The 13,584-nt window shown below is 47.6% G+C and overlaps 1 protein-coding gene across 17 annotated transcripts in view; it reads left to right on the top strand.

Moving 5' to 3' along the window:
* The window catches only part of LOC124953951 (DNA N6-methyl adenine demethylase), a 186,644-nt gene that overhangs the window by 166,232 nt on the left and 6,828 nt on the right, over positions 1–13,584 (top strand). For 14 of the 17 annotated variants that reach the window (XM_047506184.1, XM_047506150.1, XM_047506176.1 and 11 more), the window contains 5 exons: positions 9,054–9,119; positions 10,886–11,182; positions 11,273–11,625; positions 11,943–12,227; positions 13,362–13,502. In XM_047506184.1, the coding sequence (XP_047362140.1) occupies positions 9,054–9,119; positions 10,886–11,182; positions 11,273–11,625; positions 11,943–12,227; positions 13,362–13,502 (1,142 nt within the window). The remainder of the gene's footprint in view (positions 1–9,053; positions 9,120–10,885; positions 11,183–11,272; positions 11,626–11,942; positions 12,228–13,361; positions 13,503–13,584) is intronic. The other 3 variants (XM_047506086.1, XM_047506067.1, XM_047506094.1) reach the window with 3 other exon arrangements.

Raw genomic sequence — 13,584 nt, 5'->3', positions numbered from 1 at the left:
TCCAAAGCATTACGAAGGAGTCCTTTGGCGGCTCGAGAACTGGTTCGTTCGTCGTTGTTCGAACGTCCTCGTTGTTCCATGCAAATCGCTCGTTAGTCGAAACACCTGAAATACTTGTGTGGGACGTACATACATTGCCTTCGGCCACCACTCTTCGCTCCATGGATTATTCATTCTCGTAACGTGCGCGCGTTAAGATGACGAACGTACGAGCTCTCGGCCGACCGACTTTTATCGAATGCTTCTCGATATAATTCTTCGACGTTCGCTCTATTCTCGGTAGGTAGAAAGATTTAAAGTTATGAAAGGTTCCTTTCGTCGTCGTTCGAAAGAAGGGAAGTTTCGTTGAGAGAAGTCATCCAAATGCATTGAACCCTTTCAAAAGTTTCGAAAAGAGCAAGATGTATCTTTAAGATAGTCGTAGTTTTAGCTATAGCAACGAATCGTTGTTCGTTCGCTCGCGCAATCTTGACTCTCGACGAGTTCTCGGCGAGGCGCTCGTGACTAGGCCGGAGGTACCGATTATGATAGAGCGCGTGGGCGAGCCCACGCTCGCCCTTCGTCCGTCCGTTCGTTCGTTCATTCATAAATTCAACTCTCACCGGCTTGGCTCTCGCACGCGACTCGCTCGCTGCTGGCGCACGCGCACGTCTTTCGGTTCCTGTTAGTCTCTCGCACCTACGTTGGCCAAGGTACCGTATCTCCTAACGATTCCTCCTTCCAAACGATTACCTCTGACCCATTGTTTCGTCGTTTAAATTTTCCTTTCAATTTTTATCATCTCTATCGAGAAAATAAAGGATAGAAAGGAAAGAAGGAAGGTACGAGTTTCAAAATTACGAAGACGCGATCCTACGTATCGTTGAGTCATAAAATCACATCGTAATTCACGTTCGCGTCGAATCGCGATGCCACGCACCTCTCCTCTCTCTCTCTCTCTCTCTCTCTCTCTCGGAGGGAGTAACTCTCATGCGGTTCTCCCGTCGTCGTCCTCACGAGAAACGGGCGGTAAAGTCTCGTAGAGAGGTAAAGCCGCCCGCCAGGTTTCCAAAGCGGTCTCGGAATCGACGGATGATTATGCGGACCGGTCTATTTCTAGAAGCACCGACTCTCGGACGGGACATACTAATTATTTTTTACCGAACTCGTTACCACTCGCCTTTGGCAAGAGATCGACGAGGACGAAGACGGATGGCAAGATAACGAAGAGAGAAGCGAAGGAAAGATAGAGAGAAAGAGAGACATTTGTCTCTCTGATACTCGCCGATCGGCTAACGCAATCTCGGGAAGAGGACGGATAAACTGAAGAAAGAGGGAGAGAGAGAGAAAGGAAAAGGGAGATCTTGGATGAGGGAGAAGGAGAGAAAATCTCTCGAGTATCGCAACCATGTTGCATCGTGAAAAAACAGAGAGAGAGAGAGAGAGAGAGAGAGAGAGGAAGAGAAAGAGCGGGGGAAAAATGGAGAAAAAGTGGGACAAAAGTACGAAGCAAAGTGCAAACGAAGAGAGAGAGAGAGAGAGAGAGAGAGAGAGAGAGAGAGAGAGAGAGAAACAATTGACATTCTACGCGCACGTTCGATCGAGTCAAGGGACGAAGAAGAAGGGGTGGAAGTAGAATGGGGCGGGTAAGACCGTGGAACGAGCGAACCTTGGTGGGGGAAGAGCGTGCAGAGAACACGGTGGCATGCACCTGTGCATTGCCTCCATATACGATACCAAGTTATGGCGTTTTTCTGCACAGCTCGAGTAGCGCGCGCGCGAGCGAGATCGTATCGTGACCGACGAAACCAATTCCATTTTTGGAAAGGGCAACCCGCGAACTACCGTCCTTACCATCGCTTCTACCTCGTTCCTCGATTTCAGCAAAGAAGAAAAAAAGGAGAAAGAAAGGGGGTTGAAGGGACGAGTCGGGGAGTTACGATTAATTGTTCGCGAAAGAGACGCGACGCACGCTCCTCCCAGAACTCGAAAGGAATACGATGGAAAAGGCGCTGTGAAAGGTGGAGACGGGAGAAAGAAGAGGTGCGCTTGAAAACGCAAGAAGAACAAAAATAAACGAATGCGCACGTTTTATATTTATTAGACGCGGTAGCTTGGCCACGCGCTTCTCGTATGCCATTTTTCCGCATTTTTTTTTTTTTTTTTTTTTTTTTTTTTTTTTTTTTTTCTAAACAAAAATCTATATCTCGGCGGAAGCAGCAAGCGCGCACGGAAAGTACGCTTCGTCGGTTGCGTTGTTGTTCTCCGTGCGTACCTGACGTGTGCCTCTATCAAACTCGATGTAACTTTTCTCTTTCTCTCTCCCTGGCGTGCGCGCCTGCTCGTGGGTGTAACCAGTTTCCGTGGGCTAAGCTGTCAAACCCACGTGGCCCGCCCACGCGGCCCAGATATATTACTATGCCGTGAGAGAAAGAAAAGGTCGTTCGCGCGCGCACGCGACCGAGCAAGCGAGAGAGAGAGAGAGATGGAGAGGTCGACGCAGGAAAGACCCTTCAGGAATGAAAGACGCGGCTTGCGACACAGGAAACGGTTTCACCTGGAGGGATACCGGAGGAGAGAGAGTGTACCGGGAGGGATACGGCTGCGCTTCTCGCGCCCCTTCTATTCCCTCGAGAAACCGAGATAGAGGACGGAGACTAAATAGACGCGTGGGTGTGTATGATACATGGGACGGTGCTTTTATGAATTGAATTTTTTTCTACTTTCGATGGCGGCTCTTTAGAACGCCTATAGGATAGGAGCGAGCGAGCGAGCGAGCGAGCGAGAGAGAGAGAGAGAGAGAGAGAGAGAGAGAGAGAGATGTACTCTCGAAAATACATTAATTACAGTTTTTTTCCGAGTATCCCTTCCCGCACCCTCCCCCTTACGACTCACTTACAGCTCTTCCGAGGCGAGATAAATTATTTCGAAGGACTTGTTAAAACTCGCTCGAGTAAAAGTTCGACGGTCGCGCTCGGTAAGATGGGCATTTCACAGATGAGAGCTTTCGTTTATTTTCTCGCGTCATCCCATAACTAATTAATATGCCAAAATGCCGCCAGACGACGAACTTTCTCCGCGCGACATTTTATCCGACGTTACGGCCGATGGCAGGTGTTACCTACGTAAAAAAAAAGAAGCGATTCGATCGAGTACAAGGAGATGGTCGAAACGACGATGATACCCGGAATAAGCTTTGAAACAATGCCAATATATACGGGAGCGAACACGTGTAGTAATTACCATAACACAGGTCGGCCAAGCAGACCGACGACACGTAGATTATTCGCTTTCTATTGTAATCGCCTTTAGCGAGTTCCGCGCAACTTTTTAAACGTCGTTTCCTCCTCGAGAAAGAAGATATAAAGATATATATTTCGAACCTCCTGATTCCACCGAGTACCTTTCGTCGCTCGTAAACGAGAAAAAGGATGCGCGACACGTTTCCTCCTTTCGTCGAATCTCCAATAAATAGTCTCTCGTCGACGAAACGTTATAAAGTGGTAAAGCGTGTTAGGGTCTCGAAGCTCTTATTCGTCATTCGACGAACACACGCGAATATCTCCGGGAATTTCCGAGAAACGATCGCGCATTAAATCCAGCAAAAGTTCGGATTCACTGAGAAAAACCGAGCGGAGAGGCAAATCTCGAAAAGAGGCAAATCGGGCGAACGAAAAGAAACGAAGAAGATTCGCGAAGCCACCCGTCCTGGAAAAAACTCGTAAGAAGGAGAAGAAGAAACAAGGAAAAGGAAAGGAAAAGTTGCCGCGCCGATTGATATAACGTCTCGATTTGCGTAATATACGTTCGCTCGTAAACCTCGCGGTGATTTATTCCCGCTAAATAAATAGATTTTGGTGTTATTAACCTCATTTTTTCCTCGTCGAGAAGAAGCCACGGAAGGAGGAGTAGTAGTTTGAAATGAAACGAAGAAGAAGAAGAAGAAGAAGAAGAAGAAGAAGAAGATGGTGATGGTGGTAGTAGTGGGAGGGAGGGAGAAGGCGATGCACGCGTTGCCTCAGCTTGCTCCCCAAAGGCAACGTCCTGCCCTCGCGCCGAGCGAAAGATTAAAAATACCGACGATTCCTCCTCCCTCTCCTTTGGCTCGCACGCGCTCGAAGAAGAGAGTGCCGTAGAAAAGTAAAAGGAAAAAAATCAAGCGACGCGGGGGAGAGAGAGAGCGAAGGGGTGGCACGAATCGAGATAAGTCAGAATCCTCGCGAGCAGGATTTATGATCGTCAGGCGTACTCCTCCCTGACGGTCGCGCACTCGCCGACTGAGTTTTAGCCGTTTCCAAGCCTCCGATAAAATTAGTTGTAAACGAAGATTGCGACATCGATTATATTTTTAGATTTCGTATACGAGTAAACGTCGCACGCTCGCCTCCGACGAGAGAATAATCCGAACGATCGGGATCCATAGTCTGTCTTTATTTCGAAAAAAATTCGAAGGACTCGATCTAATTCCTCTAGGAGAACTATCGTCCTTCTTTTCCTGACGGAGCGGGGGAGGTGGTGGAGGAGGGAAACCGTTAAGAAAGACAAGTGTTCGTATCGATTAGAAGGCGTAACCGGTAGGCGGAGCGTGCTAACGCGCCTTTATTACGTTCACGTCGCACTAATATATCTACGTAAGGAGAGTCGGCGGGAACCATGCGCGCACACACGTGCCCTCGCTCCTATAAGCGAACATCACGCACAATCGATCTTAGAAATATCTCGAGAGAATATTAACCAAAATATCGTCGCGTTAATTTAAAAAGTCGAAACGTTGACGACAAACGAGCTTTGATCGACGCTATTATACTCCGGCGAATCGCGTATGAGCTAATCGAAAGACAATGGCGGGAAATGCGCTTGAAAAATTCAGACCGCGACGGTAAATTCACGACGAACGGCCGCGAATTCTAATTAGCGTGGCTGCCTTAGAGCCGACAATTATCTCCGTGGCTTGACTCGTTATTTTAAAGCGAATCGCTCTTTCATCCGCGATAAATCTGACGTTTTAATTATTTTCTTTCTCAAAGAGAGTTCGCACGCAACGTCGAAGAAGCTACAACGATTGTCTTTTCGTTTATTTTTATATTTCCTTCACGATCTCATAAATCGACGATAAAACGACACTCCTCCCTCGTTCGTACGAATTAGCTACGAATTAGAATTAGGTGGAAGGGCCGCCCGATCGATATACTCTTCGGGATGAATCGGTTCTTTTTTTTCTTTTCCTCGCTTCTTTTTTTTTGTTTTGTTTTGTTTTGTTTTGTTTTGTTTTTGTCTTTTTCCATCATTTTCTTTGTCAACGTCGTGAATTAGAAATGAAAAGTCGGATACACATTGTCGCTATACGTTCCCTCGCTCTCATATTTCCAAGCCCTGTTATTATTACCGTAATATTGTCTAAGGCTAATGGACGTCTAAGAAAAGATTCTTCTCCCTCGTGACGCATAAAACGCGGCAGCGAGAGATGTAAATCAAATTGTTCCTCGCCGACTTCTCCGGATCGTCCTCAAAAAGTTTCTTTCTGGAAAAATACGGAAAAGCAGCGTCACTTATTTTTGCCAACTGCCGTTTGATAGATTAGATCGCTGCTTATGGAACGTTCCTCGATTCGTTCGTATTTATGAGAAAGCTTTCGACAAACGCGTGGGCGTAACGCGACGAAAAAGAATGAGTCGGAGATGGAGGAAGAGACGCGAGGTCGCGAGTATCTATTTTGAAAAATGTCACGCGTCCAGTCGGCTCGACTAGAAGGAGTAGTAAAAGTGGAAGGAAGATCGAGAACCATAAAACGAGAGAAGAATTACAGGGTAGAGCAGAGAGAGAGAGAGAGAGAGAGAGAGAGAGAGAGAGGCGAGGGAGGGGACGAGTGAAGTGGCGAGAGTAGACGAGATCTCTCCATCTCTATCTCTCCTTTTCGTAATCTCCGGGCCTAGAAGCTTTATTTATACCCAAAGCTGGCGTATTATTGGATCACCCCCGCGATTCGTACCGACGTAAATGTGTCTTATGCTTACGGCTTACGTCGTCGTGGCCTTTCTATTTCGCGTTTGCCCGATTTCCATCTTCTACAGGGTGTTGCGAAAGTACGTGCTCTCACCTCTTGATTTATGTCACGTTATAACTCGATGATATGTCATTAAAACGAAGAAAATGTATCGAACGCGATAGGCCCCACACAACGACGGTCGACAAATTTTCCACTTTCCTGGAGGTCCTGGAACGCGAGAACGATTTGTAAGATAAAGCGAGAAACGAGAAGTTTGAAAATTGGGGTCAAAATGGTACCAATCGTCGTCGGAGTCGAGTGCAATATTTATGGGACCGCGAAGGAATCCGGCGGTCTCTTCCGGAACTCCTTAACACTTTAACGCCGGGCGCGAGGATTCCGCTCGCGTTGATTTATCTCCCACCGACCTCCTCCACCCTTCCGCGTTCGTAAAGCAAAGCACGCGCGAGAAAACGGATGCTCGTAAAATGTGCGACAAGTTTCGGAAACGAGCGTCGTTTTTCTATCTTTCAAAAAATACTTGAAATTTTTTTTTCTCGCCTTAGTCTCGCTAGAAGCTGTGAGAGAGGAACGGTGAGGGCAGATCGAGCTTTCGTAAAAAGTCTGCGCTGGCGTTTGCGGCGTTTAAAACGACGACGGAGGTGGCGAAGGTGGTGTACAATGCGCTTGGGGGGATTCACTTGGCAGGAATGCGCCGCGTAAATTTGCATTCTATGCATTGCGTAGATACTTATGGAGCGCGGCACGCGTGTCTTCGGAGTATCTTCGAGTATCTTTGAATTCTCCCGTCCATGCGGTTCCATTGGCGCCGATCTAAAGGTTCGAAAGTAATCCTTCCTAAGGTATCTCGAATTTTCTCAAAGTGTCTCCAAGTTCTAAAATTACTCCTCTCCAATCCACGCTCGTTGTTTATTAAAGAAAATATTCACGCGCTTCGATCTCTTCCTTCAACGTGAATAAAATCTTCGAAAATATGCGAAACATTGGAAGAATTTGGAATACGTCGGACCACCGTGTCGTTTTCGCCAAGATCGCGAGACATGACTCCCAGTATCACACACGAGGCAACTATGCGCAACGTACAACTATGGTATGTAGATACGCCTTCGTCGAATCGTATAGCGTCCCGTCTTTCTCCATTGTCTTGATTTTCTCATTACAGGAGGGGTTTCTTTCTCCAAAAAGAACAAAAAAACAAAAAAAAAAAAAAACAAAACAAAACAAAGGAAAAAGAAAAAAAGACTATGTAAGAGAAGTTTTGACAATCGAAAGCCGGATAAATTGTGCACGGTTGTACGCGTGAGAAGCAATCGTCGTTGGTATCGTTTCGCGCACATATTGGGAACTGTAATCTACTCGAGAAAGAAAAAGGGAGTGATTAGTGAAGCGAGCACGATTAAAATCTAAAATCTTAGTTGGTATTCGAGGAGCGCGCTGATTGCTATCTTTAAAGTTAGAAAGTCGTAACTTAAGTTGCCACCAGGTAGGCAGCAGGAAAACCGTGCACGTGCATAGTTGCGCACGTGTGTCTTTGCGCGAGAAGGATCGACGCGGCATTCGGTCCTACGCATTTCTTAGTAGCTCGTGTCGCTCTGGTCGTTAGCATCTGTCTCTTCTGAGCCATGGCGCATCCACTCTCTCTCTCTCTCTCTCTCTCTCTCTCTCTGTCTCTGCTCCTCCCTCTGCATCTATCTCGTACACCGTCGCGAGTACGTCCAGATATAGCTGTATCAAATATCGCTCCGCTCGCGTGGCGAAACTTATTTCGTGTCCCTTTACGTTTGGCGAATTTTTAATAAGCCCAACACGTCGGAAGCACGGCGCGTTAATGAACCCTGAATATTCTATGCATCGAAGAACCTTCCTCTTTCGCGCGATTTCTAGGATCGATAAACCGAATGTCGATTGAAGCGGCTCGTTAAGAGATAAAGCAATCTCTCCGCGTGATCGTAAGAAATCAATCGTGGGACGATCGATCTCTACGAGCAATCTTTAGAGCTCTCTCTCTCTCTCTCTCTCTCTCTCTCTCTCTCTCTCTCTCTCTCTCTCTCTCGAGTATTTGTTCTTTCAAGTTTCGTCGGTATTTAACGACGAGAGTTTCCAGCGCATTCCTTTCGACGCAAGAACCTAAGGACACGTACATATGCGCATACATACGGGTCTAGATAGGGCCTAAGGTCGGTATACAGCGGAGGGAGCAATCAGAGAGATTTTTCTTCTTCTAGTAGTCTCCACGGTTGCTTCTTCGAAAGCGGTCGAAGAGGGCGAAGCGAGGCAAACCAAGCGTTTCGCTTTGGATTTCTGCACGGTGCTGCTTTGAATTCAGATTGCGCGCGGTCGTTCGCTGCCGCCGCGCCGCACCGCGCCGGTTTTGTTTCTCCTTCCCCCGTAGGAAGCGAAGCAATTTATGCAATCTGGCCCGCGTCGTCGTCCGCGCGTATTTATAACTCTGGGCCCTTTGTGTGTTAATTTGTACCTGGCTTCGCGATCCGCCCGACGAGGGGAAGAGGGGCGGGAGAGAGAGAGAGAGAGAGAGAGAGCGCGCCAACCGCGTGGACTCCCTCTCGACCTTTGATCCTTCCAAGGACCTCGTACGAGTTTCCTGCCGCGACTTCTTTGATCAGGAAGGAGCGCGCTCCTCCTTAATTAAACGGACCAAATACCATTTCCCCTCTTTGCGAATCTTTTTATACCGCGAGACCTTTCCTCCTCCTTCCGCGATACTCACCAAACTTGATTTCTTTCGTTTCGATGCTTTCTTAACGATGCTCCAAGAAAGAAAACAACACAGAACGGAGAAACGTTGCGTCTAATCGTTAAAGAGACGCAACCATCGACTTTGATCTCGCGTGATTTTTTATAGCCTCGACGGGCGATGTTGAAGTTTCGCGGCTGTTTGCCCAAGTCGCCGAGCAACAACCTATTCTCTCTTTTTGTCCTCGTCCTTTCGAAAGCGTATCAAAGATAAAACGAGAAAAAAGGAATAACTAGATCTAACATGTAAGAGGTATAGCAAAATCGCATCGCTCTTGATCCATTCCCTTGGTTTCTTTTTTTGTTGTTGCAGCGTTGAAGGTGAAGCTCATGCTGAGGCGGCCGATAAATCAACTGGTTGCCCAGGGCATTATGCCGTGTAAGTATGAGTTATCTCGAACCTTTAGAGTTCATAAAATCCGAAGGTGTTCGTAACGTAAAGGAAGATGTGCAATTTGCCTCGAACTCGCAATCACCGAACCGTCCGAGACGACCGGCAGTTCCCGCGAACCCACGGCGAATTCCTTCCTCCCCTACTCTTTTTTTTCCTGTTCTTTTTTTTTTTTTTTTTTTTTTTTTTTTTTTTTTTTGTTTTTTCTTCTGTACACGGCTTAAGTGAACTATTACTTTTTTCATCGGCAGCATCGATTAATCCATTTACGAGTCGATAACCACGCGATTAACCGTGATCCTCCTAATAGCGTGAAATGAGATAACGGGGCCTTGCACGACGTACGAGTCTAAAGTGTCTTAAATTGTCGCACGATCTTTTAATTGCCACGCAATTACGGCCCGTATTTCGTTCATTGTCTCATTTGGTAAAAATCGATAAGGGTCAAAGAAAGAAAGAAAAAAGAGAAAAACAAAAGGAAAAAGAGATCAAAGAGAAGGAAAGAATATTGTTCGTAAAAGAATCGCACCCGTCTAGCCACGATGAATAGATTTACGAGATGTTTATACCGGCACGCGCACGGAGAGAGGATCCGAGGTAATTATTTAGGTCACAATCTGAAATATCGGTCTTGTTACTGTCGAAGTCGGTGCGCACGTTTATGGCACTCGCCGCTATATATCGCCTTGGCCGATGGAAATACACCCTCGGATACGTCAAGTACCAGTTACATTACGGAGCCGTATATCCTCGCATCCCTCGGCGTTCATTCATTTCGCAAGAGACTTCGGAAGAGACTTTAAGGCGCCATATTATACCTACACTTCCGGCGCAACGCCACGAAATAATGCGCTGCCTTCGCGGAAATACGGTCTTTTTAACGAGCCGAGCGAGCTGCATTTTTTATTCGCAACGCAGACCCGACCCGAATACGTTCCCGCGAGACTTTACGAAGAACGAATTCAAAAATATCTTTTTACCGCATCGAATACGCCAAGAGGACGGCCCATAGGAATCCGGTAATAAACAAGACGACCGACGAAATAAAGAATTACTCCTCGAGACGCGAAGACGTTCACGAATCGTAATTCGCCTGCTTTCTTTTTGGCGCATCAATCATTAAGCGCGCTCGACGCGTATTCCTCCCATTTTATTTGTCAAATTAAAGCTGTCCGACGTTTCTTATATTCGGCCACTTCGTCCTGACATTTTTATTTCGTGGCTTTGCGCGCGCGAAACGAGAGAGATTCGTAAATATCGATTCAGCCGTTGTCGCCGACTGCGCTATCGAAAAACGGAAATCTTTTAAAAATAGCAAGCGCAATTAGAATTTTTCTCGCTCATCGGTCGAAAGCGACTAACGAGACGAGAAGCGATGCTCGCCGCATGGCACGGCTGTAGGCACGGTGCGACCAACGGAAGGAACACACATTTCCATTACCACATCGCGCGACTTCGTCGTAGGTGGTACATGGTCTCTTTTATTCCTCGTAATGAAGTGGCTGCATATGCATCGACCGTACGGAAATAGTATTACGCGTGAATTCGCGCCTACAGAGCCCAGCGTTTCGGGGATCATTTATCCGGCGAGTTAATGGCGCTAAAGAATGCGAGAGGACGTTTGACGTTGACATCAAAATGACATCGCGTTTAAACGCCTTCGAGTCTCGTCGTCGTAATACCCCCGAAAATATTATCGCTCTCTATTTCCCAATCTCGAACGTACCTTTAACTTCCATTATTCTTTCCTGCAGCCCTGAAAACTCCGCCGGCGTTTCACGAACAACGTAAGCAACTCGAGCGGGCGAAAACCGGCGATCTGTTGAAGGCAAAGATCCAACAGAGACCCGGTAGAGAAGAGCTCGTGAGGCAGCATATACTCGAGGATGTGGGCCACGTGGATCCGAGCCTAGCCGAGAGACAACGGATGCTGAAGAAGGCCAGACTAGCCGACCAATTGAACGATCAGCTCAGTCATAGGCCCGGTCCGCTCGAACTTATTCAAAAGAATATACTCCATACGGAGGAACCCATCGAGAGGGCGGTAAAAGGTAAGTACGAGAGACATGCTCGATCGATTTTCTTGATCTCTCTTAAAAATAATAAAACAAAGGAAAACGTCGTCTATTATTCTCTTTCAGAGGGACACATTCCCTTCAAGGCGACGTGCGAGGGACAGGTGACGAAACCTCAGCATCCAGATCATTACATAACGTTCGAGGATGACTCCCAAAGTTCCGGGGAAGGTGCCCCGTCGCCGCAATTGGAGTCGCGTTCGGACGTTCTCGAAACGGCAGCTGCCTCCGCGGGAATCGTCACGGTCTCCCTCAGCATCCCCACGACTGGCGGTGCGGTCGTTGTCTCCTCGACGTCACCAGTTTTCCAACAAGCGTCCGGAGCGGAACCAACGATACAGACCTTTGCCGAGCTATGCAACACGGTCGTTGGCTCGCAACACCAGACGCAACAGGCTCAACAACACTCGTCCGCTCAGGTAAAAGGAAATTTCTCGAGAAACTTTTAAAGAATTACGAAAGAATATTCCACGTTTATTTTCTCTCTCTCTCTCTCTCTCTCTCTTCCTCTTTCTCTCTCTCTCTCTCTCTCTCTCTATGTATATATATATATATATATATATATATATATATTTCTCTGTCTCTCTCTCTCTCTCTCTCTCTCTCTCTCTCTCTCTCTCTCTCTCTCTCTCTCTCTCTCTCTCTCTCTCTTTCTCTCTATCTATCTATCTATCTATCTATCTATCTATCTATCTATCTATCTATCTATCTATCTCTCTCTCTCTATCTACGGCAGGCGAATCAAACGAACGGGGCATCGGGCACGCTGCTCCCACTGGCGCCGGCGTCGAGTCCCATGTCCTTGGGATCGACGACCTCGAGCCTTAGTCCTCTGTCGAATATCTCGATAGCCTCGCCACCGGCTCCACCGCCGGCAGCCATCACTCCTAGACCACAACCGAGTCCGATCGCGTCCTCGGCGTGTCAGAGAAACGATGCGCCGGGCAAGGACAAGAACAGAAAAAAATCCAAAACCAAGAGCCAACCTAAGACGCGTACGATCAAGTTTCACGAGTACAAAGTGAGTAATAAAGCTCCGCTCTTATCGACCCCTCCTACCGATTCGAATTTAAGCGAATTGCAATCGTATCAGAGTAACGAGCGACGAACGGTAAACCAGTGCGTCGCGCTTTTTTATCGACGAGCTCGTCGTTTGGAACAGATTACCTTCCCAACCCATCTTTTTCTCTCTCGTCTCGTTTATATTTAAATATACTTACGCGTGTAGGTATATGCGGTCATACGCAATGGCCGCGTGCTTTATAGCCGAAAGTAATATACCTGCTATATAACGTGTGTACGGAGGAGACGCTCGCGATAATTACCAAGTATCCCAAAAAGATCGTTGCGTGCTACTACAAACTAGTTTTCGACTAACGGGGAATCGCGTTTCGACGTGGCCAACGAGTGAGATAAAAAGAGACAACAGCAAAAAAAAGGCAGACGGTGAACGCGAGGAAGAAAAGATCGGAGAAGAGAGGAGGTTACGCTGGAAGAGAGTTGTGGCAAAAACGAGTACGGACGCAACCGTGAATCTCTCGGCTCCTGTGGCCTGGCGAAACACGGAGTGGAGGAGGAGAAGGAGGAGGAGGAGGAGACCAAAGGAGAGGGAGATCGTATCGGGTGATTAACTCTCGCGATCTCTCGAGGGGCCCACCTCGTTATCTCTGAGTAATTCGAGCGCTAATTGCACCTATGAGCGAGAGAGGCCTCGCGTCGATAGGTCCCGCGCGAAGGCCCGCTCTCTTATTCGGCGCTCCCCCTCTTCCGTACTGTTCTCTTTCCTGCGTGAAAGCGCGCCCCTGTCGAGAATGATACGGCCGTGCAAATGAGAGCGCGGAGAGAGATTATTCGCGATGTATCATTTATCACTCGTAAACGGTGCGTGCCTACGTTCACTGGCGTCTCTCTCTCTCTCTCTCTCTCTCTCTCTCCCTCTCTCTCTCTCTCTCTCTCTCTCTCTCTCTCTCTCTCTTTCTCTTTTTCCTCTAATGCTCGTGAGCATGATTCTTTAAGTATCATCGTACGTTCGACTTCGACAAGTTCCGCTTCTGTTCCAAGCGCGTTCTCGATCGACCGCCTGTCTAGAAAAGATATAACAACGATTAACAACGATTAACCACGACTAATGAGCGATGCGATAATTGTGTGGCAGGGTCCGCCAAATGCACAAAAGACGTCGGTTTCGTCTACGCCCCCCGGTCTCGGCTCGGCGCCGCCCGGCGAGACGAGCTACGAGCTGCTCCTGCAGCAACAACAACTATTCCTTCAGTGGCAGCTCGAATGGCAGCACAAGGTACAACACACATACCGAACCGATACTACACGCGATAATACGATGTCCGTTACTGACATGCATGTGCTCGAACGCTTACTTA

The sequence above is a fragment of the Vespa velutina genome, chromosome 1, assembly GCF_912470025.1.
Source record: "Vespa velutina chromosome 1, iVesVel2.1, whole genome shotgun sequence".
Lineage (NCBI taxonomy): Eukaryota > Metazoa > Arthropoda > Insecta > Hymenoptera > Vespidae > Vespa > Vespa velutina.
The sequence above is the reverse complement of the archived record's forward strand: the minus strand, read 5'-3'. Positions and strand labels throughout refer to the sequence as shown.